The 27,592-nt window shown below is 43.0% G+C and overlaps 1 protein-coding gene across 2 annotated transcripts in view; it reads left to right on the forward strand.

Moving 5' to 3' along the window:
• LOC137423259 (inactive rhomboid protein 1) overlaps positions 1-22,276 on the forward strand; it is a 151,442-nt gene extending 129,166 nt beyond the window's left edge. For both annotated transcript variants that reach the window (XM_068110188.2, XM_078774486.1), the window contains exons 15-18: positions 6,788-6,863; positions 14,861-14,961; positions 15,871-16,024; positions 21,073-22,276. In XM_068110188.2, the coding sequence (XP_067966289.2) occupies positions 6,788-6,863; positions 14,861-14,961; positions 15,871-16,024; positions 21,073-21,486 (745 nt within the window). In that variant the 3' untranslated portion in view covers positions 21,487-22,276. The remainder of the gene's footprint in view (positions 1-6,787; positions 6,864-14,860; positions 14,962-15,870; positions 16,025-21,072) is intronic.
• The last annotated feature ends 5,316 nt before the right edge of the window (positions 22,277-27,592 follow it).

Consider the following 27,592-nt stretch of genomic DNA (forward strand, 5'->3'; position numbering starts at 1 on the left):
ACCAAAGGTGGACCTTGTAACATGACAATGACCCGAAACATACCAGTAAATCCACAAAGGAATGGCTGAAAAGAAAGAAATGGAGAGTTGAGGAATGGCCGGGTCAAAGCCTGGATCTAAATCCCATCGAGATGTTGTGGGGGGATTTGAAACGAGCTGTGCATGCAAGAAACCCCTCAAACATCGCACGGCAGAAAGAATTCTACATGGAGGAGTGGGCAAAAATTTCTCCCAGTCGATGGCAGAGACTGGTAGACAGTTATGAGAAACGCCTACTTGAGGTTGTTTCTGCTAAAGGGGGCAATACTCCCTATTAGAGCCAAGGGTGTACTTACTTTTTCCACATGCGAAATTTGCATTTATGTTTATTTAAATTAGACAATGGACTACAAAATGTAAATGTGTCATGATATTTCTTATATTATATCACCTTTATCTATCAATATTGTTGAAATGAAGATCAAATAACTGAATGTTGAAATATGTTGAAAAAGTCAAAACTTTACATGGGGTGTACTTACTTTTTCACGTGACTGTATATACATATATTGTTACGGTTTTGAGGTTTGTGCAGTGAGTTCAATAAATGTTAAAGGTTAGCCCCCCATAGAGTCACACAAGCAACATGTAGCCTCATTTGTATTATAGTTATTTCTTAGTACTAGGGCATGCCCGTACTATATATATGCCCGTACTATATATCTATCTAAAATTATATCCCCCCCCTCTATTTACATGAAATGGTTTGGTCCATTCGCAACGCCAAAGCGAACGGCGAACGGCTTGCGAGTACAGTGACAATCCCCCCCCTCTATTTACATGAAATGGTTTGGTCCATTCGCAACGACCACAGAACCCCCCCCTCATGCAATGGTTTGGTCCAAAGCGAACGGCTTCCGGAGTTTGGTAAAGCAATCGCCATCGCGTGCACAAACGCGCAGGAAAGCGAATGAATCGCAAATTCGTTTTTATTAGTGATACGAATTGAATTGGGAGAAATTGGGAGATGAATGAATTGGGAGAAATAATGCGCATAAGAAATCGAATTACGTACCGTAATGGCGGTCAGCTCGTAACGCGCTCAGCTCCGCTCGTGCTCGTCTCACATCGGCCACGCCTACGCAACAAAGCGTTCTGTGATTGGCTGCCGGAAAGCGTGCTGCCGGACAGTCGTCACTGTCCGGAAGTTCGCAAATCGCAGTTAGGATGAATCGTTTTAATTTAATCGCAGTTTGAATTCGTTTTAAAACATAGTTTAACGGCAACATAGTTTTCCAACGTGAAATAAATGAATACGCTGTCAAATGTGCCGTCCGAGGCAGAGTCCGATCGCCACGTTCGGCACACGTGATAGCTCGCTGCTCTCTGATTGGTTGAAGCGTTTTTTGGACATAGCTCGGTAGGTACTTGTCCGATTAATTACAAACCTTGAAAAGGCACATCCTCGGGTCCCCAGCAATATACCTGGCAAGTTTCAAGTATATCGGACCCGTGGTTGTCGAGAAACAGCGGTCACAGACACACAGACACACAGACACACAGACACACAGACAGACACACAGAGATTGCTGGAATTATAGATAGATGTGTGAGGGTAGGCCATTTCCTATGTTAGTTCTGCGTTGTGTAAAGCCAGGAAAATAGACCCTACTGCCACCGATCATCCTACGTCCGTAACCTCAATACAGTTTGTTAACGTTGGTTCATTTTGGGCGAGTTAACACGAGGGAGGTGGAGGAGGATCGGGGCGGAGTCGAGGCGGAGCGGCAGGAGCGATGACGGTAAGCATGAGCCGCCAATCAGAGCTCAGAGGTGGTGGCATCAGAGGGCGTGGTGAGAAGAGTCTGGTGAGTTCCAGAAGGTTCGGGGGGCGTAGCTATAAAACCCGCTGCGCAAAGCCCTCGACAGGACTTGCATCGGAGGGCTAAGAGGACTTGACTTGCTGCGAGGGAGAGAGATAAAAGGACGCGCGTTGTACTGCCTGATGAACTTGACCATTGCACGGGAACACGCGCGCTAACCAACACCAAGTGTATTGAAGAAGAGGAGTTGGTCGCTACATATACGCGGGTGCAGCCAGGCGCGTTTATAACGAAATAGCGCATTTCAGCCGTGCGAGTGAATGAGGCTGAGTAGCCGCCAGCCGCGCTAAATTCCGCCCTCTACCATTTCGCCTCGAACATCCCTTTGCACGAGAGACGCGCCACGAGTCCCTGCCTTCGCCTGCCACCATCTTCGCGGGACGTGCCGGGGACTGTAGAGAGCTGGACTAGGACCATCCCTGGACGCGTTGGGGAACACCTGCCCATCTGCAATCCCCTGTGTGAGAGTGAGTGAGACAGGCCCGTTGTCCCTGGGATAAGTTAAGACTGTATGAGGCTACTCTGTGTCTCTTCGTCCTCTAACTATATATACGTGTGGGAATAATTAAACCCATCGGTTTCTTCCTTTCTTCTTGATTTGATCGTTTCTGTGATTTCCACCATTGACTAAGCGTGGCACGAATAAGAACCGCTTAAATCGGGGTCCATTAATTGAGACTGCGCAGATCACGTGTTCGCAAACCGCTCGGCGTACTCCAACCTCACGTGGTTCGTGCGAGGCTTGTTTCTTCATTTCCGTGGTGGCACGAGTACTTAGGTACGAGCGAGAATTTGGTCCCGAAACCCTATTTTGCGCTCACCCGGAAAGGACGTTTCAGGTCTCGGTTCCGCCTAGCCAGTAAAGACAAGGGGATTATTCCCCCCTTGATAAGGGGAAGAAGGCCCTGTGAGAAATAGCAGAAACTCCAAAATACGATAGGGTGTCTCATTTGCATTAGATAAATAATCGGAAGAAATTGAATAAGTAGTGGACATACTAATATATGTGTGTATATATATATATATGTATATATATATATATATATATATATATATATATATATATATATATATATATATATATATATATATATTGTTGCGGAAATGAGGATTGTATGTTTTTTTTGTGTGCTTTATTATTATTATTGTCTATTCTGCGCCTCCTGCCTCCAGAGTTGTGTAAAGGTAAAAAGGGCGTCCCGGTAGTTAATTCCATGAAACACCACATTGAAGGACACGATAAAACCCTTGTTCAGTAGCTTATATCTTATTATGTGTTTTAGAGTAAGGCCTTGTCTTCCATTAGAATGACACTCCATTGCACCGGGTGAAAGAGATAGATTCCCTTCATTCCCATTCCCAAAACCTCCATTTCCCCTTTCGTCATTGCCAAGCCTCGATTGCCAATTACATCCCCTCCAAAGCCGCCATTGACCACGAGGCAGGTTTGGGGAAGAAAGGCGGGGCCCCACCTCGTCAGAGAGGGGAGGAGTGAGTCAGCCCCACTCAACCAACCACGAACAAGGGGTTGGACTTGGAGAGAAAGATCAAGGAGGTTCGCGAAGGTTGAGGGGCGGGGCCTATATAACCCGCTGCGGGACGTTCCCCAACAGATCGCAGATGAGCTGAGAAGTGAGAGGAAGGGAATACGAGCTGAGCTGCGTGGAGAGGTACACGACAAAGAAAGGGTCCAAGAGAGAGAAAGAAGATACACCAGAGATACGGCAGATGAGTCCAGCCCCGTTTCAACCAGCCGCGTGAAGCCCTGACGGGGCAGCGAGTGACCCTGCTGGCGTGCGCTGTAAAGCCGAATACAAGGAGCTGCCGGCGTGCGCTGTAAAGCCGAATACAAGGAGCTGCCGGCTCGCCGCTTCCCGCCCGGAGTGGACCCGCTCGCTGTGCCCTGTGATCCCACCTGCTCATCCCTCCAAACGATTCCTACCCTTCCATCCATTTGCGTACGTGAGTTTGTTTTGTTCGTGCTGTCCTGGGTAGTAAACTAAGTCTGTATAAGCTAGTAATTTTCACTGTGTCACCTGCGTTTTCATGTCACCTGTAAATAATCGTGACTGCTCTTTTTGCTTATGTGTGTGTAAATAATAAACCCCGTTACTCTTCTGTACGTCTTCTTCTTCTTCCTCTTTGCATTCGTCGTCTTAGTCTTTTCCACATTGAATATCTGTGGCGCGATACGGCCAACGTTTGGGTGAATCGGGTTTAGTCGGGGAACAACTGTTCGGCCGCGGTGCCTTCGCTCGGCACACAACATCCTTATCCGCGGACCGTAACAATATATATATATATATATATATATATATATATATATATTCCTTTTTTGTTAAGAAGGCTCTGCTGGCTAAACAGTTGCATAGGCTTAGCCTATTGGGCAAGAGCTTAGCAGAGCTACAGCCCCTACATCTCCCATAGGATTGTAATACAGCCAATACCATGAAGATAATTAAATTCTCAATTTTATAGACCCGGTGAGGGAACTTCCACATGTACGTGGCTTAAGCTTGCTAGCCCTCATCAGTGTGGGGCATAAGCTCTTCCCGAGAGCGGCCTCCTCAAAACCTACAAGACGTGGTCTCAGACCTCAACAGTCACGGACCTTGCATATTCGCGGTTGATAAAATGTGACATGCTTCTGCATTCGTGGCACTGTGCCCCATGTATTGGCGTTTTTTTGCGGGTCCAAAATATTTTTGATCGGCAACCGCGAGTTGTTATTTAATTACATATTTGTTGTTTAGTTTTAAGTCTTGTGATTCCTTTAGTATGATTCTACCTGCTGCTTTTCTCCTAGCAACCACTGAAAATGGTTTAAAATACCTTTAGACCATGTAAGCAGTGTGCAGATCAGTGGCAATATCTCAATTGAATCCATTTTTAATTCAGGCCATAACACAACAAAATGTGAAAAAGGTCAAGGGGTGTGAATACTTTTTGAAGACACTGTAAGTGTATTTGTATTTATATATTTATATATATATATATATATATATATATATATATTGTTGCGGTTTTGAGTTTTGGTAACAGTCAGTATAATAAAGGTTAAATTTCCCCCTCATAGTTCGTCACACAAGCAACATGTAGCCTCGCAATAGTGTAGTTATCTCTTAGTATTTGTGAGCTTAGTCCTTTTCCTGTGTTAGAGTCTGCGTTGAGTAGAGTAAGGAGAATAGGTCCTACTTCTACTGACTATCCCTCCTCCCTAGCCTCATGCCCCTTTGCGCTGACTTTGGTTCATTTTGGGCGAATTAACATGAGGCAGGCCTAGGAGGGTCGGGGCGGAGCCGAATGAGGGGCGGCAGAGTAGCTGACGGTAAGCGCAAGCTGCCAATCAGGGCTCAGAGGGTGTGGTGGCAGCACTGCGACACAGGGCGTGGTTGGAAGGTTCGAGGAGGTTCGAGAAGGTTTGGGGCATACCAATATATGCCGTTGCGCAAAGCCCCCAAGAGGACTGAGCACCAGTGGTTGAGAGTTGAGTTCCAGCAGCGCGGTGAGCCGAAGAGGACTTTGAGAGATACGCGAGTGGAGAAAGACGTGCATTGAATCAGGATACGCGCTAATATAAAGTGACGCTCAGTTGAGCCTGAAGCCGAGCTGCATACAGTGCATCGTGTTATGCGAGTGATAATGGCTGTGTAACCGCCAGCCGCGCTGAGAGACGCGTATTTTCCGTCCTACCTCATTGGCTGCCTTTTGTTCGGGAGATGCGCTACGAGGATCCTTCCACCGCCTGCTTGCCTTCTTCGCGGGACGTGCTGGGACCGTGGAGAGCCGGACGGGGTCGTTCCTGGACGACCACGTCGGCGCATTTGGCCGGGACATCAACCTGCCTGCAATCCCCTGTGTGAGTGTGACGGGCCCGAGTCTGGGCGGGAAGAATAAGACTGATTAAGTGCTGCTCTGTGTCTCTGCAAACCAATCATTGTACATACGTGTGGGAATAATAATTAAACCTGTGCTCTTCCTTTTCCATTCGATCATTCTCGTGATTTCCTCATTGGCTAAGCGTGGTACGAATAGAACCGCTCTAATCGGGGTCCAATATTTAACGGTAAAACTGCACGGACCACGTGGTACTCAATCCGCTTGGTGTACCCAAATCACACGTGGCTCGTGCGAGGCTTGCTTCCCCGCTTCCGTGGCGGTGCAGGGATTTAGGTACGAGCGAGACTTGGTCCCGAAACCCTACCTTGCGTTTGTCCGGAAGAGGCGTTTCAAGTCTCTCGGTTCCGCCAAGCCCAGCAAGAACAAGGGGTTTAATCCCCCCTTGGTAAGGGTAAGAAGGGTGGCGGAGAACCGTATATATATATATATATATATATATATATATATATATATATATATATATATATATATATATACATATATATATATACATATAAATATGTATGTCCTGTATATCCTATCCTATCTGGTGTCCTCCCTACATTAAACTATAACTAAAATGCTTAACCTAATTTATGGAAGATAATTTACTGACACCTGGGACCATTGTTGCTAAATAAAGTTTGACAAGATAAATGGACAGTGGTAGGTAGACATGAAGCACAACAATCTTTATTACTCCAAATACATAATTTTGATTCAGCAACCAGACAATGTTGGCAGAACTAAACAGGATGTCCGTTGTTCCAAAATGTTACTTTGTCTTTATTTTATTTCTGCTTAAAATGATGTAAACGCTGGCTCATAAATGTTAATATGCTTGTACATTGTAAATAAGCCTCTTATATGACAACTTTGTCCTCAAAGTGCAAACTTGAATGATGTTAGACACTTTGGTGCCTGGGTATGCTTTGTTCCACCTTTCGTCCCTTACCTACAGATATAGAAAACAATGGGAAAGCCATAAAACTGACAATAATTGCAATCGCTTTTGAGATCATGAACTTAAAGTGCACTCTGTGCAGATGTGAAATCACCTCTCACCAATACTGCAACTTCAAGAGAGGACATTTTCACCCAGAAGCCACGCTCTGCTCCCAGGTATGTAGCTGCACCCAAAGCATTTTAGCAATTTGGGAAGGGGAGGAAATTGGGAGGGGGTGAGGGGGGGTTTGGAGTGACCATGATCTCAGGTAACCAACAATTTTCAGACAACATGTCGGAATGTTAAAGACAGATATTCACAACATTTATTCAGCATGTTGTGGTAACCTCTGTTGTTGTTGCACTGTGTTGGCACTTTCACATCTGATTGAATCTGAGATCAAACTGAAAAGGACATGAGACAGCACACGCCCTTCTGAGTAAGTGTTTTACCAGAATAGTCATTATCTTTAGTTGCTGCTTCTAGTGCAACTTAAATGAATGATAAGTGTCGCATTTTAACTTTGTAATAAACCGGGTCTATATTGTAATTCGCTAAGAGTAGATGGGGTCGATCCTTTCGGAGCTAAAAGCTTTTTCCCCGATGGCCACAACCCCCCGCCGATGCCCCAGTCGGATGTGGGCTGTCGTTCCATGGTCCAAACCACTCTTCGATTTTCCCATCTCCGTCGTCCTCGGCATGGAGATAGCTAAGAACGCCAACTTTTCTTCTCCAGGTCTTCACGCCCCGTTAGTGTGCTGGGCAACAGTGTGCAATGTGGCAATGAACTTTGCTTTTCTGGGGGGGAGGGGAGAGACTGATCTTCTCTTCTCTTGCTATATAATAATACGCTAAGGCTTTTCTGTCATGGTATTTCTACAATGGGCTTCTGCAAGTATGACAAGTACTGATATAAGGGAAAATCTAAAAGGAAGAACAACTGTTGCTTATTATATTAACAAGTTAATTATATTAATATTAATAAGCAAGCCTCCTTTCCAGCTATTATATTATGTTATATCAGATTCCATATATCCTAATTATATTATATTACTTGGAAAGTGAATGTATCAATTTAAATTTTTTCATGGATTTTAAAAAGGTTAAGTGTGTTGCACTCTTGGTGTTACTCAGAGCAGAAGCTCTGAATGACTTTTTCCGCCCACCACAAAATGGTGGTGCAACATCGGGTGTCGGAGTTTCAATTTGTCTGAAAAGAAGGCATAATATCCGGCTTGCAAAATATAATTTGACATCAACATTATTCTTGCCTGTTCTGCCATGATTTAAAAAGTAAATGTTGAGCTTTTCAAATGCAGTGGCCGCCGTAAATGAGAGACAGATGAACACACGGAAAGACATCATGGTTCACAATATATGATGGACGAGCATGTATTCTCAGAACATAAGCACAATATAAAATAAGACTTCAAGTCCTCAAGTCCCCCTACCTCCTCACAAACCCAAGTTATCACCCCCCACTCTCAAACTGCAAGTTTCAACCCCCACCCCAACCCAAAGGCTTCAATTACATCCCCACCCCAAGCCTTCAATCCGCGACCCGACTCCATGCCCTCAAAGTCTCAACCTCACACTCCCAACTCATGTCCAATCTTTGCTCTCTTCCCCTTCAGAAACCCAACTCTATCCTCTCCCCTCATCCCCCTGCTTCCTAGGGGGAGGAGGTATGAGGAGGTGGAGAGAAAGGGAGGGGGAGGAGAGGAGAAGATGGAGGGGCATGGAGGAGATGGGGAGAGGTGAGAAGAGGGAGAGTGGAGAGGGGGAGAGGGAGGGAGAGATCAGTTAAATGTTATGTGAATTTACTATTGTCGAACTACAGACTTGGCATTTAATATGGAATTATTTTTTTCTTGACTTGGGTTTACTTTCTTAATGCAGTATATGAATCTGGTGAGTTTCTTTTACACTTTGGTGGTGATTTATTTGTTAAAAGAACCATGTCACTGATTGTCTGTCGCAGCAAGAAGTCAACAACAGGTTTATATCACAGGTGGCGTGGCAAAATGGATGGACAGGTGCATTTGACGATTGTCTTCGCAGTCGGGTATACAAGGGTTGTTGCGTTCTGTATTAGTGGAAAACAACTGCTGCACGTCTCCAAAAGTTATTGCCGCTTCCTCTGGAGATGGTCTGTCAACTCGACAATGCTGTTTGTCATGGAGTGGTGGCTTTACGAAATTACGGCATGAAAGAGCGTGCTATTGCTTGGCAGTATGGCATCACTCAAGGTCAGGTGTCAAAGATCCTGAAACGAAATGCTCAGAGGGGTGTCCCTACTCCAATACCAAGGCCAGGACGTCCCCGCAGAACCACAAGGAGGGATGATTGCCAGCTGCACCGGTTAGTCCGCAATGGCCGTACCAAGTCAGCTAATCGGCTTAGGGCTGAGTGGCAGCAACTGACAAATGTGCCTGTATCCAGAAGGCTAGTCAACCAACGACTGGTTCAAGCAGGCTATCATGCCAGGCATCCCCTGAGAAAGCCACGCCTGACCAGACAACATCGCCAGCGCCGATTGCAGTGGGCTAGAGAGCACCGCCAATGGCAGCCAGGACACTGGAATCACGTGATCTTTAGTGACGAGTCTAGATTTCTGGTCTATCGTCAAGATGGCCACGTCCGAGTGCGCAGACAAGTGCATGAAGCCTACAACAAAGATTGTATAGTGCCAAGAGTCCAATCTTGAGGTGGTGGGGTGACCGTTTGGGCTGATTGTCCTGCAGAGGGAAAAACTGACCTGGTTGTTCTGAGTGGAAACCTGAACCAGTTCAAGTACAGGGCCATTCTGGAAGAAACATTGCTTCCATTTGCTCGTGCAGCCTTAGGAAACTTTGTCTTCCAAGATGACAATGCACGGCCTCATCATGCTCGCATGATCCAACACTTTCTTGCTGACCGTGGTGTAGAGCATATGGAGTGGCCTGCCATGTCCCCGGATATGAATCCGATAGAGAACTTGTGGGCAGAATTAACGCGTCAAATCGACCACTTGGACCAGCAGCCGACCTCTGTGCGTGAATTGCAGCAGGCTATTGTCACTGCATGGCAAGCGATTCCTGTCCAAACCTTGGCAAATCTCGTGAACAGCATGCCTCAACGTGTACGTGCTCTCCTGAATGCTCGTGGGGGTCACGAAGTACTTAACTGTAATTTTACTGTCCATAATCCCAGTCGTAATTTCACTTTTGTTTTTGTTAAAAAAAATTTGGGCTAATGTGCAAAATAAAGAGATACTTCTGGAAAACGTACAGAAGTTTAACACAGTACTGTCCATGAATTGAGTTCGATATCAGTTTACATCACTTTCAAGGATCAATTTATTTGTTTCGAAATGTCAAATGTGGTTTTTGTTTCTTTTAAAGGTCACATCAACAAAATCTAGAATAATTTCAACATAATTCCAATGAACTTTTGGTTCTAAGACATCTTGAAAAGTAAGTTCACCCCCACAAAAAAAATATTCCATATTAAATGCCATGTCTGTATGTGCTTGCGAAATATGTTGCTTGATTATAACCAACTCTGCCAATACCAAGTTCTCAAAAGGCATCTTCTCACCCCTTCTGGTAAAACCCAAGTTCTCAAAAGTTCTCACCCCAATCACCAAATGCTCAACAAATGCATATGATTATATTACAGACACTATTACAATATTACAATACTCAGTCCATTTCATGAAAGCAACCAACCTTTGCGTGGGTAACACAATCAGGCATTTTTTTCTATATAAAGAAAGCAACATCAGTATGTATGCACGTCAGAAGAACAATACAGAAGTGCACACCAGACCTATAGCTGTCTTGATTGACTTACTTCTGTCTTTAATTTTATTCTAACTTGAAAGCATCGAATACACTTTGCTTTACAAATTAAAAATACCTTAAAACCAACCTTTGTAGAGGCAACACAATCAGGCAGTTTTATGTTAAAATAAAGCTACGGCAGAACATATGTATGCTTTACAAATTAAAACTTTGCTTTACAAGCTTTGCTTTACTTTGCTTAAATATTCCATAAACAAAACGTTATTAACAATAATAAAAGGCAGTGTCTATCCATCCGTCTGTCTATGAAAGCCATGAAAGCTAGCGGCCCCAAACTTTGCATGCATACACCTGGACCTCCAACAGATTGCAATGATGAAAACTGGGTGTTTGGTTGTGTTATAACACCCTTTTTGAAGATGATTAACGTGGTGCTCATAAGAAAAAACCTGAAAAAGCCTTACCAAGATGGCGCCCGCCATCTTTGTCAGCCCACTGCCACTTGCTGGGTTCTTAAGCCACCATTTTATTTTCGGCCGTTTCAAACGTGCCTTGCCTTCGAAACACGATCGATTTATTATTACATAATTGAAGCATATCATCAAAATCTGTATTCGGATATGAGGATTGGATCCTGTAGACTAAATAAAATGGCCAAATCTGGATTGAAATCTGACAAAATTTACCATATCTAGCAATTTTTATAACTAAGTGTATATATTCATTTATTTAAGTGAGGCTGTGATTCTGCTTCTGGGGTTAGTTTTTTTAATTTATTTAACTTAATAATAATTTTTAACTTAATTCATACTTCCATGGGATAAGCCTGGTGTTGGCTTGGCGGTTAGGGTTAGGGTTTGGGATACATAGGATCCTGAGTTTGAATCCCGGTCAATTGTTGAATTAACACCAGGGTGGTTGACAGCCTGCCATCTTTCCGAGGTCGGCAAATTGAGTACCAGCTTGCTGAGATGAATGTGTGTGCCCTGGTTTAAAATAGGTACACCAAATCCTTGCATGTAAGAGGCAACTAAAGGGTTGGTGTCAGGAAGGGCATCCGGCCTTGAAAACATTGCCGTCAAAAGGGAACCATGATGATTGTCATGGGGCCCAAAAGGCTAACCCCTGCTCTCGCAGGGAAAATGGCCTTTAAAAAAATCTTCCATGGGATAGGGTGTCACTCCACTGTGCATGCGATCTGTTTTTAAAATTATTCGGCTATTTCAACCGGAAGCAATCAGCTTGCTATCACTTGCCAAGCCAGCCATTCCTTATCACCCCTTTTGTTGGAGTGCTTGCTGGAGTGCTTAAGCAGCATGGTGAGGGCTCTACAAATGAAGTCAAAAATACCTGTGTACTTAATTAATTAGTCACAAGGCCAGGGAAGTTTGGGTGTGTTCTAATACCCTTTTGAATATGATTAACCACCACTTGGTGAACGGTATTCAGGCTGCTTTTGCAAGCCATGGCATTGCAGTAAACAGAGCTCCCTTTTTGTTTTTACGTACCCATTTTTTTATTGACTAACATTTTTGTGCCATATACTAACCCTCCCCTTCTCCTCCCCTTACAAAAATGTCCTGTGGTAATTACAAAAAAAAAAACACAGGAACTTACCACACACAATTCTTGTGGTTTTTCGGACATTTTTACCACAGGAATTTCTGTGGTACATGTAATTCCTGTGGTAAACATTCCTGTGGTAAACATTTCTGTGGTACAATTCCTGTAGTAATATCGCTGTGCTATTTCTGTTGTAAAACAATTCCTGTGGTACTATTTGTACCACAGAAAATGTCGTGCAACCGCCAAAATTAATATCAGCGGTCGCGGATGCCGATCGCGAAGGCTTTAACTTCCGAGGTTCCGAGGTGAAACTTCCGAGGTGAAACGAGGTGAAATTTAACTTCCGAGGTGAAAACTCAATGGCGGATTCCAAAACCAAAAGCACCCAAGTGCATGGGAAGGAGGGGAATGGCGAGAGCCCTGCAGCCTTAACTGTTAAGATCAACCACCCGGAAAACTGCGTTCAGGAATATATAAAAATAATACAAGGGTTTATTGTGAAATGCAAGGACAGGAAAATGCACGCGCCGGTAAATCTATATCCTAATCTGGATCCCGCATACCAGATATCAAATACAAGACGAGGGGGATGAAATACGAAAATAACACGTCTTTTATGTAAAGTGTATTCGCGGATGCGGCCTTATCTCGTCTTTGTCATCTTGGTGGCTGCCGTCCAACACCGCTCTGTTCGGCCTCGATTGCACACCACGAAGTCCCTCGCTCCAAGTGCACAAGGCCTCACTCCAAGCGCCATGCGTCCAACGCAGGCCAGCGGCTCCACACGATGTCGATTCGAACCACAGTCCTCCTCTCTGCGAATGCAACTCTCTGGATCAAAACCAACTGCCTCGTATCAAAACCAACTGCCCAAAAGGCGTTCGGCGCTCGTTAATCGGATCTCGCTCGCTCAGGATCTCGATCGCGCTGCTCAACTCAACTCGGGCTCTCTCTCTCTCAGGCTGTGAACTGCGAACCAAATCGTGCTGCGCAACTCGCTCTCCTGCACCAACTCGACTGCTCAGGATCACACCGGGACTGTCACTCTTCTCGGGATCCAACTCACAACTCACTGCCAGGAATGTCACTCAAATGCCAGGCCTACTCCATCTACCTGTGGGCACTTCACGCTCACATGTACACATGCCGTTCCAGCTGCAATTGCCAATTTGCCTTCCCCCCGTTCCGAATCGCATTCTGCCACCTTTGGCTTCTCCTGTGCCCCGGCGGCACCATTCGATCATCCTTCCCTCAATTTATTTGTACATTCATCAATTATACTTCCCATTCCTTCAATTTGTCCCTCCAATTGATCACTAATTCCTTTCATTCCTTCCCTACATTCATTCCCCTGGGACTCCATTTTATTTTTCATTTCTCCCATCTTATCATTTATTCCCAGAATTTCGTCCTTCAATTCCCGACTGGCTATCATTCACTGTTCTCCCTCATGTTATTTTCCATCCCACTTTTCATTCCCTGCATAAACTTCTGTAAGGCCTGTAAATCCACCGGGGCCTCCTCCATAGAGAGGGAATTCCATAAGTTCTTAAGTTCCAACGCTATCCTCCAATTCCCCCATGTTCGGCTCACTCACTAAGCTGACAGAAGTCTCGATACGCACCTCCATTTCGTCGACCTCCGACATCCGCTTTTCGGAAGGTCGTTTCCCGCGCACGTATTATTTTACTTCCAATACAAATGTAAGTTTGTCGAAGACACACATGCGCATGCGCGCTACACTGGACGGGCCAGCGTGTACCTTGCCCTTCTCCGTCAGGCTCGGGTAAACCGCTGAGCCCCATCCGTGATGGGGACTGGGGCTTGAGACAGTGTCCCACGAACGAGGAATTCCCAGTAAGCGTGAGTCATCAGCTCGGGCGGGTACTGTTGCTAGTATATATGACTTCCCCTCCAAAGAACTTCCCAAGTACTTAAGTTTCTTGTTTAATAACAGTGTATTTATAGTATATTAGACCAACTTGGAATATGCTTTACCTGCATGGTTCTATTGCTTAACTAAGGTCCAAAGGGAATGCTCTGAGAAAATGCAAAGGAAAGTGTTTCACACAATTCTCTCCTGTCACAATTGTAGAACCCAACCTTATAGAGTCATTTCTCAGTTATTTAATATCCCTGTTTTCATTGAGAGGCTCGAACAGCTCTTCCTCAATTTTGCCAATGTACTTTTAAAATCACACATACATAGATATTGGCTACCCCCATGTAGAAACAATAACTGCAGGAACTCTGACATGTTATATGCCGAACCACTATTAGATGCCAAACCAACTGCTATAAGTGCATTCCCATCCTCTTTTTAACCCCCATTTTGAATAAGCAGTAGAGATTTCACGTATAGCTATGTGAGACCCTCACTACTCTTGCTAGTTTTTATATTCACTAGCATATAAGACTTGTCGCTTTGCTGATGGGTACACCAATCTTTGCGTAATTGAAAAAATTAAAGGATGTTGTTGTTTGGTGTTAAATAAGACATTGAATGAAAAATGAGGAGAAATAAAATTAGGACATGTATAGGGACAGTGTTAAAGGAATATTCATCACAGCCTTTTTAGATTATGAATATATAGATGTGCAATTTGCTTGGACTGACCTTGTGTGCTCTGGTGTGCTCTCTTTTATTGTAGTTGTGGCATATAGAGGCCTTTATGTTATTTTGATGTCTGTCTAGTGAAAACTCTACACATAGTATTTTAACATGCTCTTTTTTATGATAATGAGTTTGGTGTTTATTGTTTAGTGCAATATATCTGTGATATATTATTGGTTTTATGCTTATGCCTTGTGCCTAACTGCAGATAAAGTGCATGGGAGATGCATGTGGCCTCCTGCCTTTTTGGAACCCAGATGTGCCTGATCAACTTTATCGCCCCTTGATCTCTCTTTTCCTGCATGCCGGGTATGAAGGGTTCGGTAATAAACTAATTCTAAAATGAATAAAATGTAGAATTTATGTTTAAATATAATGTTTCATTTAAAATGTTCAATCAATCACGAGTGCAGGAAAGGATAGGTCGTAAGAAGAGATTTTAGTTGCCATGAGCGTCAGATATGCAGATGGATTGTTGTTACAACTGAATGTTTGGATCAGAAGAGAAGTGACCTTTCATCAAGAGAGGTGCAAGGCAGCCAACATCTGGGAAATAAAATGCACTTACTTCTTCATGCAGGTGTATGAATCAAATTGGCACCCCTTTATATTAACTTTTCTAGTGCATTCCTTGGTTCTTCCGAAGAACACAATGCACACGAGTCCAGCATGCACACGAGTTTTTTTGAATGTCCCTTATTTTGTATTATTTGGCATTTTCTACAAGCTATGGAATGTCTTTTCTTTTCTATACTTTGCCGCATGGCACATTCCATATAAACGGGCCTTTTCTATGCCTTTTCTATCTATATAGGGGGAGGGGGGAGGGCTGGTAGTGTGTGGGAAGGATAGGCGGAGATTGGAGGGGGCGGGATGAGTATAAAGCCACAAGGGGCTGGACGATGTGGGAAGCTGAGATGTTTAATTTTTTTCTCGTTTCTAAAAGTTTTTAACATGTTCTTCAAATCTAGGTTTCAAATAAAAAAAATCAACATCTGTTAATAACTGCTGATATATTGTTACTATATTTAATACTTCGTTCCTCAATGTATTGTTGAGATACAGTATTTCCTTTGCCACAGTAGTTGTAAAAAATAAACAAAATGAATAACATTACTGATTTTCAAAATGATATGATTATTTTATCAAGTGATCAGTTTAATCAAATGAGGTTATCATAAAAGCAAATTGCTAATTTTAAAAATTCTTTTTTTGTAGGGTGATTCACTGCCTTATATCAGTCACAGTTAATATGATCCTTGTTCGTGGCCTAGAGAAGCTGATTGGTTCGTTCAGAATTTCACTTTTGTACATCTCCTGTGGAATCACTGGCAATCTGCTAAGTGCTATCCTACTTCCGCACAGCATACACGTGAGTCTAAAGTTAAAGTGTAGCCCAATCGATGAACTTTTTAAATTATCAACAAAATATAAATTATGACACTGATTGTTTGAATGTACCACATAATGATGTTATGAGTTGTGTGATGTCTCCACATGCCACTTACATCTGTGGTAAATTTAATCTTATCTATTGATCAAACCTTGTGTCTAACTCGGTTTTTTTTGCGGGGGGGGGGGGGGGGGGTTGTATACGACATCGAGGCTCGTGTAAGAGCTAACATTAATGACAAAAAAACAAACAAAAAAACAGACACATAAGACGAAATAAAGGTAGCGGGATACAAGATGGGGAGAGAGGGGGAAGCACACAAGTACAACATTTGAGAGCAGGGACATTAGGAAATCTGTGGGAGGGCTTGGGGGGAGGAGGCGTGGGAAGGGGGGGGAGGGGTGGGAGAAGTATAAAACACATGGACACTGCTAGGACTTCCAGGAAAGAAGTCGGTATTTCAGAAAAGTGGATCTGCGGTGGATTAACGGGGGTAGAAAAGAGCAAGGTTTTCGTTGGGGGAAGATAAGAGATGGTGGTGAACAGCTGCTTTATTGACCTGGACGGATGAGTGGGATTGAAGAGAGTGAGAGAGTTTGTTCCAGAGGCGTGACAAAAGAGGAATGAAAGAGTGAAGGTGAGCAGAGTGTGTTGATTTTGGCAGTTTCACCAGAAGAGGGATGCAGGCAGATCTTGTGCGACCTGTTAGAGTACTTGGGAGACAGAGCACAGACAGGGCTGTGGGGGGGGGGGGGGGGCTACGCCAGGGATGAGTCGGGAAAAGACAGAAAGACCACCAACCTGCCTGCGGTGAGTGAGTGAAAGGCCCTCACACAGCTTCATCGCGGGAGATTCCAATGATTCTGAAAGCTTTGGTTTCAACAGCATGAAGCCGAGCAAGGTGTGATGCAGGAGCACCAGACCAGAGGGGAGAGAAGTATTCCATTGAGCTGCGAATGAAAGCCTTGTATGTGGTGAGGAGCTCAGGTTTGCCAAGGAAGGACTTCGCACGACGGAGAATGCCCAGTCGGCGACTGGCTTTGGAGGCCAGCTTGGAAATGTGTTTGTCCCAGGAAAGATCATGGCAGATTGTGAGACCAAAGAGATTTAGTGAAAGAACTTCTTGGAGAGGATTGTTGAGAAAGTAGATGGGAGGGTTGTCCAGACGGTCTTTTCGAAGAGACATAGTGAGAGTCAGGTTCATCAGGTTGTAGATAAAACCAAGTTCCAAAGTCATTTGCAGCCAGTTTAATAAAAGCCAATATTCTGCAGCAAGATTGGGGGATGGGGGGAGGTCATAAATAACAACTAAAGGTGTTTCCCCTTAAAGGCAACCCTTTAAATATATTGGGGATAGATCAACTATTGAAAAGTAACATCATGCTAAATTGATTTTAAATCTACACACTGTAGTCAGCCGGGGTGAGAACAAGCCTACCATTCTCTCGTGCCAGGTGACAAAAAGCCTGGCATCTCAAGGCGGTCTTTCTTTGATGTCAGGCAGCTTGGCGGAGGCTTACGGAGGGAGAACTGCATGTTCACAGCTAATATCAGGGAAATTCGGTCACTGAGGAATGTTGTTGTCTCAGTAACCAACTGGAGGTCTCCATATTGGCTGGATAATGGGAGCCCAACTTGGTGATGTCAATGTTGATATCTCCTCAAGCGCCCTTGCCTCCTTCTCCACCATACTCCTTCCCACCCCCCACAGCCTTCTGCCACGGCAACTTCAAACTCACACAAACACCTTCTCTAAAATATACAGCTGAACACTATATAAATGATTTTTGTACAAGGACTCGGGGAGAAATATATGCTGGTGATTCATAGTCCTGTATTTGTTCATTGTTTCTGAGTATGTTTTTCTGCTGTAATTAAAAAATCATACCATGCTTTCTCCCTCTTCTGAGAGTCATCAATGCTTCAGATTAAACCACGATAAAATGGAGGACAAATTATATTTCTTCCACACATCCCTGCTTCCTAAATCAGATGCTTTATTTGTATCATGTGTGGTTGTTCTAACCAAAACCCAGCAATTCCACCAATAAGAAAACATGTCAGGCAGTGATGGAAAGAGAGAAAGACAGAAATAAGGACAGAGAGAGGAGATGGAGATGGAGATGGAGATCATGATAAAACAGGCCTGGCCTTCAGGATTTGAATAACTGGATCATCAAGAATATGACACAATATTATCTCATGTATGACAATAGTTTGTGTAGGATTGTGGTCTACCATGTTAGATAAACTAGCAACGGAACCCGCCCCATGGGCGGGGCTCCAATTAGGAAGCCCAAATGAAACGGCAAAATATCAGAAATTGAAGGTTTTTTTTAATTTTAAACGATTCATATAAACATCCGTTGAATCATATCACACGCAAATCATCAAAATCTGAACAGTATATTTAGAATTTCAATAAAAGCCACATCACTGTTCATATCGGTAAATATTATTCCATCGGGTTTGAAATCGTGATCGATACACTATGATCGTGATGATCGAGATCGTGAATCGTGATCAATAATAGTGTTCACAATCGCTATGTCGTATGTACTCCCGATACGTGTACCAAATTCCCGATACGTGTAACTGTACCAAATCAACAGTTAAAAGGATTTTGAGCTGATAGCTGTTATGGCCTTAGCAAGATCGATGGAGACAGCGATCTGTTAGCGTATTCACCGCCCAAATAGCTATGTGGAATTCTCTCATGTAGAGATTAAACGTTACGGCTGTTACGGCCTTGGCAAGATCGATGGAGACGGCGTTTATTATGCTTTTAATGAAGGACACTGTCTCAAGCCCCAGTCCCCATCACGGATGGGGCTCAGCGGTTTACCCGAGCCTGATGGCGAAGGGCAAGGTACACGCTGGCCCGTCCAGGGTAGCGCGCGTGCGGCTCCGGACATCGAAGGGCATTAAACGTTCATTAAACATTAAACCTTCATTAAACATCAAATGTTCATTAAAGGATTACGAAACGAAAAACATTACGAAATTACGTTTACACCGTCACGTCAAACACTACCGTGAACACATACATCGTCACAATGAGAACATCGTCACAACGGACATTATGCGAACGTGAATGTTATGCGGGAGTCCAAACCTGAGAATACTGGAGACCAAAGCTGAAATTTGAAAAACTAAATAGCCTATTTTACTCCTGGACATCCCAGGATTACCCACACAAAATATCGTTTCGATCGGTTGAGCCGTTTTTGCGGTACCTTCGAACAGACGGACGGACATTTGGTGAATTATAGTAAGATATCAAATGATCAGAAATAGTGATGAACAAGATGGCCAAACTTAGCCTTGTTGTACACCGCTCCTTTCCTATTCCATCTCCAGCCGCTGCATGATGTCATCACTAGGCAACGAAGGGGCTATGATGATGGCAATGGCGCTAAAATGGCCATCACTAGGCAATGATGATGTGCGCTAAAATGGAGTACTCAGTTTTCACTCCAGTTTTTTTCTTGTTTGTTTGTTTGATTGTTTTCTTGTTTGTCTGGGCAATATCTCAGCCATCCTTTGAGCTAGGAAGCTGAAATTTTGGCACAATATTGAGCACGTGCTTTGGCAAAAATGTTATTTTTGTTTTTTGATTAATCAATTAATTGATTAATTCCTTCATTATTATCGATTTATTCAATATTTATTTATTTCCTTTCTCATCTGAACAATATCTCAGGCACTGTCTGAGCTAGGAAGCTGATATTCGGACATTACAGTGACCAAGTGATGTGCATATATAGGATAGTTTTGATTTATTGATCAATCAAATTCATCAATTAATTATTTATTTATTAATCAATCAACTTTTTTTTTTTTCAATTAATGACATCTTACTATAATTCACCAAATGTCCATCTGTCTGTTCGAAGGTACCGTAAAAACTGCTGAACCGATCGCAAAGATATTTTGGGTGGGTAATGCTGGGACCCCTGGGAGTAAAATAGGCTATTTAGTTTTCCCAATTTCAGCTTTGGTCTCCAGCATTCTCAGGTTTGGTCTCCCACATAACATTCGCGTTCGCATAATGTTCATTGTGACAATGTTGTCATTGTGACGATTTATGTGTTCACGGTAGTGTTTGACGTGACGGTGTGAACATAATTTCGTAATGTTTTTCGTTTCGTAATCCTTTAATGAATGTTTTATGTTTAATGAACGTTTAATGCCCTTCAATGTCCGGGGCCGCACGCACGCTACACTGGATGGGCCAGTGTGTACCTTGCCCTTCGCCGTCAGGCTCGGGTAAACTGCTGAGCCCCATCCGTGATGGGGACTGGGGCTTGAGACAGTGTCCCATGAACGAGAAATTCCCAGTAAGCGCGAATAATCAGCTCGCGTTGATTAAGTCCCTGCCCTTTGTGCACACCGCCCGTCACCGCACAAACATCACAATGAAACACAATCACAATTCACATATTCATGCAATTCAAATAAATACGAATAAATACATTCGAATTCGAATATTCGAATAATAATTCGAATATTTTCGTTACAATGAAAACATCGTCACAAACGGGTACTGGAGACAATGTGACAAACGTCACAAACTGGTACAATATTGGAGAGGCCATTGCCTTTTCATTTCGGCTTCCCAATTGAAGCCCCGCCCACAGGGCGGGTACCGTTGCCTGTTTCATTAATTTTCAAAAAGTTATAGCTTCAGATGAAACACTGGTGGTTGAGGTGTGCTATTTGCCAATTGATTAAGAAATTATTTTATGATTAGTATTTATTTATTTTAATTACGCAATTAATTTATCAATTGTACATCTCTCCCTTCCAATACGGTCCCTATGTGCTGCAGGACGGTATTGTGAGGTGCCGAAGGTGCACCGGCAATGCCGCGCGCTGAAGGATGTTATTTATTTATTTGGCTTGGGGGCGGTGCACATTGAATGTATCTGTACTTGTGGATTTATGATTTTATTTTATTTTTTTATTTGATCTCTCATATTTTGCACACTTTTCCCATGTTTACTCTGCCTTTTCAATCCCTACAGGTTGGACCTTGGAGTGCCCATGCTGGAATTTTTGTTTGTGTGCTGCTGCAGATGTTGCAAAGTTGGCATGCATTTGAAAAGCCTTGGCGAGCATTAGCTAGGTTTTCAACCTTTGGCATCATCCTCATCGTAATAAGTCTGCTGCCCTCCATCGATCTGGTGGCAGAGGTAGGAGGCATTGTTGCAGGCTTCCTGCTTGCATTTGCTCTGCTACCCTACATTGGACTCGGTCACCAAAATGGACAGGCACCACGTCATTGGTTTCCACTTATCATATCAGTTTTGGCTTTTGCAATCACCATAACCGGGTTTCTTGCGATATTCTACCTTTTTCCTCTTTACTGTGGCTGGTGCCACTATCTGAACTGCATTCCTTTTACTGAAGGCTTCTGTGAGAAGCACAAACTCTGGTGAGGTTCAACGTTCATAATTCAGGTGTTTGCAAAAACTCTTGCCATTTTGTATCTTTACAATCCACAATGCAAAAATGATGGGCTCGCAAGAGCTTTCCAAGATCAAAGGAACTTTTTTCTGATGAAACCAAGTGCCATTTGTTTCCTGATTAAACTTCAAGTGCCACTCTTAGATGTCAGCCTTAAAGGTTGTGCGGTGTTCATCTTTTGTTTGAAAATCAACTTGAGATCACTTATGATCGATGACTGCCGGAGATGAAATCCAATATAATAATCCAACTAGCTTTGCTGCTGCCTCACATTATACTCATTATTTTCTCTCCCATTGTTTTCATCACAAGATGCTGTGTTTTAAGATACCATCAAAGCCATGTAGCATATGTTCCTTTTGATTTACTGTGACACTCTCAATCAATTTCTCAGGCACTGTTACCATAGACTGACAATTGAAAACAGAGTCTAAGCATTATTATTCCTTTGATGTAATGTGAGTGAATAATTGAGCACACAAATGTTGTGCCCAGATTCTCAACAACTAGCTAATCAGTATTACGTATGCATTCACAGAAGCTAGAATGGCACTGTGCCTTACTGCAGAGATAAATCTCTAATCAGTTATGCAAAATGAAAAATAAAACATTTGTAATTGTCTAACTTGGTTAAAATTTAGAGTTATAAATATGGGTTGGATGCCTTTTGGAGTACCATGGCATCCATTCTTTGCAATCTGTGATTCCATTTGAAACCACCCTGATGCAAGGGCTGCCAATAAAATAGGATGAACGAAAGTGTATTTTGTTATATCCTTAAAGGGCATGTCCAAAAAAGTAGGCCCGCTTTGGTTGTCGATTTGTGTCATGTGATACTATATGGGGTTTTATAGTGCATAAAGAAAAAGGGATGTGCTGTCAACTTTCTCTGTTCCTTCAACCAAAATTCCTTTCACCAATCCCATGATCTTTATCTCAGAATGTTAAATATGGAAATCTTGAAAAGTCCAGTTTGCAGAGGTTGTCTGCCCACAACAATCAAATCCCCTTCTTATTCTTTTACAATGTGAAACCCCTCTGTATCAATATCCTACCCCACATCTCCTACAAACGTGCATCCTTCCAACCCCACCCCTTCTTCATGCCCCCCTCGTCAGCACCCCTCTACTTCATCTACCTTTTTCTGCATCCCCCCTCACCCTACTCTCTCCAAGATTCACCCTCACCCCACACTCTTCAAGCTTCGCCCTCACCCCCATCCCCATAGAGGTGGAATTGGATGCCATATGCAGAGAGTTTGGGGATTAAAGCATGGTGCCAGACTGTATCAAATGCTGAAGATATGTCCAGAGAGACGACCCTGATTTCATGTCTGAGGTTGAGGGCTTCCATCCATTGTTGGGAGAGTAGAAGCAGCATGTTCAAGGTAGCTGTGAAACATGGCTGTGAAACTGAACTGATAATCTGAGATCAGACCATTGGTGAAAAGGAAGGATTGACATCAACTGCAATGATAGATTCCATGACGTTGCTTATAATTGCAATCAAGCCAATAGGTCTGTAATGAAGAGCATCCATTTTTGCATCATGCTTGTGCATTGCAGTGATGTTGGCTAACTTCCAGGCAGATATAAACTGCCCGAGAGAGAATTTATCGATTGAACAGAGCAGAAAGAGGATGAGCAAGACCAGCAGAGAAGGTTTTTAGGACATATGCACAGATTGCATCTAGGCCTGTTGCAGAATTGCATTTGAGATTTGCCAGAAGCCTCACCACCTTAATTGGGAAAGACACAGTGTCCAGAAACACTTTGGTATGAAGGGCAAGGGAGGTGTATGGAGTGGGGGGTTGGGAAAACGCAATATTTGGAAGCAAATGCAGAAATGACGCATTCAGCCTTCTCACTGGCAGAGTCAGCCATGGTGCCATTTGAAGTGAGGGAAGGGATTGAGGAGGAGCAGACTTAACAAGGCATCACCCTGTCTTTGGCTGAAGATTCTATTTCAGAGTTCAGCCTTGAGGTTGGCCAGATGTTGTGTTCTGCCTTTTCTGAGAGGGGATTAAGATGCCTGCTTGTTTACAGACGGGATACCTTCTGTGCCTTGTGGAATGATCTCAGGTGATTTTCAGTTGGATTTGCCTTCCAGGAAGAGTAGGCTTGAAGGCAACTGTCTCATCACAGAATTCTGTGTACCACGGGTGAGGGTTTACGTTTAAAATTTTTTAAACGTGGCTCATTGTAAATAACTCCATATGGGAATAGGTGTTGTTAAAGATGACGTCATTGGTGCCATAATTATGACGTCATAATTCGACAGGGACAATGCTTAGTCTGATCAGTTTGAAATGTATTGAGCATGATCTATGCAACAATTATTTAGAGAATATAAATTTATGATGTCATCGCTCACGTGGTCTGGCAGCCATGTTGGATCAAAAAAAAAAGATACGTTCAAAAATAGAAGAGTTGGCTCATACCAAGTTGACTGCGCAGGGTAAGTATTCTATGAATACCATCTAGTTACTGATAGGGAACTTGTAGAGAACCCTTAAAAGAGATTTCTCAAGATGAGGCTCAGACTCAAAGGAACTCAGACTCAGACTGTGGAATTGTAAAGATATAGAGAGGCACGTTATTGCCCACTGTTAAAATTAATATTAGAAACAGAATGTGCTTTCAAAACTCGCAGCTTCAGCAATGCATTGGAAATGGAACCAAGACGATAAGTGGCCATCTGTAAGATTGAACCTTTGTCCTTTACTGAAAGGCTCAGGGCAAAGTGTTGACTTAGCCTGGGTTTAAATGCAAGAGTCAACTGACAGAGATTAAATTGTCAAAAAGGGTTGACCTTTTCAGCCCAAACAGTGACCCTGTTCTTTTCTTCCCGTGATAGCCATCTTTTGTAAAGCTTTTAGTGGCTCCATAATAGAAACTAGATGGGCTTTGGTGGCAAGATGACGGGGTCAACCAAGTTCTGTGTTTATCTCGAAATTCCAACCGAACGACATCAAAGCAGCTGAGATCTACTTAAGAGAACGCTCCAAGGCTGCGAAGAGAGAGAGAGAGAGAAGTCTTCAATCGAACGACGCGTCATATCTTGGCTATATTTTGTGTAAAAGTTCTCACTGCAAATTGGAATAAATATTGTCGATCTTTAATGAGTCTGAGTTCCTTTGAGTCTGAGCCTCGTCTTGAGAAATCTCTTTTAAGGGTTCTCTACAAGTTCCCTATCAGTTGGTGGCTTCCGAACGGGGATCAGCTGAAGGAGATTGACAGGCGGACAGTCCAAATTCCAGGTGTACAAGGTAAGTGTGTGTCTGTCTCTTGTCGATCTTTACAGTACGATGCAAGAACCTGCTCAGTTATTGTTTGTATTTATTAGAAATGTGGTCGGTGGGCAACTCCTCAAGGCATACCTTTGCAAGGTATGTAGAAAGCCCTGGATGAAGCACATTTTTGTAAAGGTGCCATGAACTTATTCACAAAGATCCACTATGAGACCATTTTTGGTCTTTTAGTAACGGTGCTGTGTTTTCCTCTTATTCATGAAGATCCACAAAAATGGTATACTGTATACTTGTGTAAATAATGGTCGACCTTGCTTGTATATTTGTGTATATGTATCACGATTGATTCAAGCTGTACGTTGTTCGAGGTAACATCCTGAGATATCTGTTGGTACCTTCTTCTTTTTTGCCGTTCGCAATTGGGTTGAATTCCCATTATATGTGTATTTATTTATGCGTAAAACTATGGTTGAGCTCCCATTATTTCGATTCGGTAATGACGAAGGAACAAACAGGGACGGATGGTTCATTTTTTGCGATTTTTTTTAGCGATTATTCGAGTTTTCTGCGATTTTTTTTTTAGCTATTATTCGAGTTTTTGCGATTTTTCTGTAAATATATGTACTCTAGTGCGCTGTTTAAATCGATTACATGCGACAGATACGCGCTTTTTGAGGTGCGCGGGTTGATCTGACCTGCAGGGTGTTTTCGCGTTTGTATTTTGTGCGCGTTCGCAGAGGAACGGTGAGTAGGGGGTCGTTGAGTGAAGGATCACGTGACTGACACGGGTCTCGCACGATTGACATGCGTGTTTGCACGAACACAGAACTATTGAAATTTCTGGAATGGTTGGTTGGATTTTTTTTACAAATGAAATTCTTACGATGCACTGAAAAAGGAAATGGATTAATGTGTGCACCATTAATCCATTTATTTAAAGTCATGTCAGGCTCACACACAGGGACCGATATGTACCGATATACTTAGTCACCGCTTCGCGAGTCAAACCATGGGTGAACGCTGAGCACACGTACATGGTAATCACCACGGGACGGGACATCTCGTGCACGCACCTGCACGTAAATAGTACACTCAAGTTTTGCACGATCGTTCAAATGCCCGTTAAACGTACACGAAATGCGCGACACCTACATATATATATAGATATTCTTTTTTTTAGTGTTCTGGCTTTGAGATCGTACAGTCAGTAAATGCGCAAGGCACAAGATTTTTTTCGTTGGGTTCGAATTCCGTGGGTGTTGCAAAAAAATTTTGGGAAGTATTGATTGATTATTTTTTACCATATGGCATATTTCTGTTTGGATAACACTGTGGGTTGGTTTTAGGAAAGGATTGTGAACATTTTAAAATGTTCTACAGGCTGTGAGATTTATTTTGTTGTTCACATTGCGTCTACTGCTGACATTGTTGGTATAAAAATCTAGACGGTGTTTGCGAGCAATGGTGGGGTATTGAACGACCCGTTTTTTTTTTTTGAAGGACAAAAATATATATGTTTCGTATCTTTTCACCAATTGATGGATATAGGGGGATACTTTACAACTTTGATACCACATAGAGATCTTCTACAAGACATTTCAGTCTTGGGAAGAGTCCAAAATTACACGAGGAGACTGTCGCTGTTCATATATTCCATGCGGGATCGGAAGCGAATTTTTTCCTCAATGCAACCTCTGTGTCTCCCTTCCTTTCTCCCCATCTTTCTATCTTTTCCTCTTCCCTTGTCCCAGCTTTGTCCTAACCACATCTTAACCTCCGCACCTCTCCTCCCCAACCCTACTCCAACTTTTATTACCGGATACCCTAATAATCACCCCACCACCGCTCCTCCACCCCACCTTCCTAACTCCCCCACCCCTCATCCACCCCCATTTCGTGTACTCATATGGGAGGTATACTTCTTGACGCCCCACCCCCCCCCCATCTTCAACCCCGATCCCTTTACCCCACTCATGTCCCGCCTTTACCCCAAACCCTACCCCTCCGCCCCACCATTCTACCTCCCCTCTGTCTACCTCACATCAATCATGACATGGTTCAATTTTTTTTTTTTACGAAGGAAAACAGCAAAACTGTGTCAGTAAATATCCAGAAGTACATAATTGGATCAAAGAGCATAATTGGATCAAAATTGTTAATATTTTGAATTGATTATCATTTGTTGGCAAAACATTTCAAGATGGTTTTTTTACAAAATTTTAATTGTCATGAGGTTTGGGTCCCATTAAAATTGAGACATTTTTTCCCAATGAACTGTTTCATATCTGTCTGATAAATTTTGGCTGACTTTCTCACGAATGAAGGATGAGTTGCCTTCAGTGGTTGCAAATGTCGAATTTTGTGATGTAATGGCCAGGCAAAATTAAAAGATATGTCAGATATGACCCTAGGACAGAACAGTGATTCGTCAATTGACATGAGGTATGGGTCAAAGGTGACGATCAATGATCATAGATCTCAGTCAACAGATAAAGCTATTCTGACAACATTGGGGAAAGGGCTCATGCATGGAGTCATCTAAATGATTGATTTGATTTATTGATGAATATTGATAAATTGATTGATTGATGTGTAAGTGAGTTCTCAAGAAAGAAGCTTTGACATGTTTGTGAGATATCATCAATGTGAAGAACCTTGGAAAATGAGCAAGATGGTGAGTTGGGAAGGAAGAAGGGTCCATATATAGATATATTATATATGTGGTTACCATTTTTGTGTGATTCCCCCTCAACAGAACGGGATACCTGCTGACTGACAAGGCATTTGATTTTGGTGTAATTGGCTGTACACCTGTCAGTGGTGGCCCA

The sequence above is a fragment of the Myxine glutinosa genome, chromosome 3, assembly GCF_964187855.1.
Source record: "Myxine glutinosa chromosome 3, kmMyxGlut1.1, whole genome shotgun sequence".
NCBI classification, from domain to species: domain Eukaryota; kingdom Metazoa; phylum Chordata; class Myxini; order Myxiniformes; family Myxinidae; genus Myxine; species Myxine glutinosa.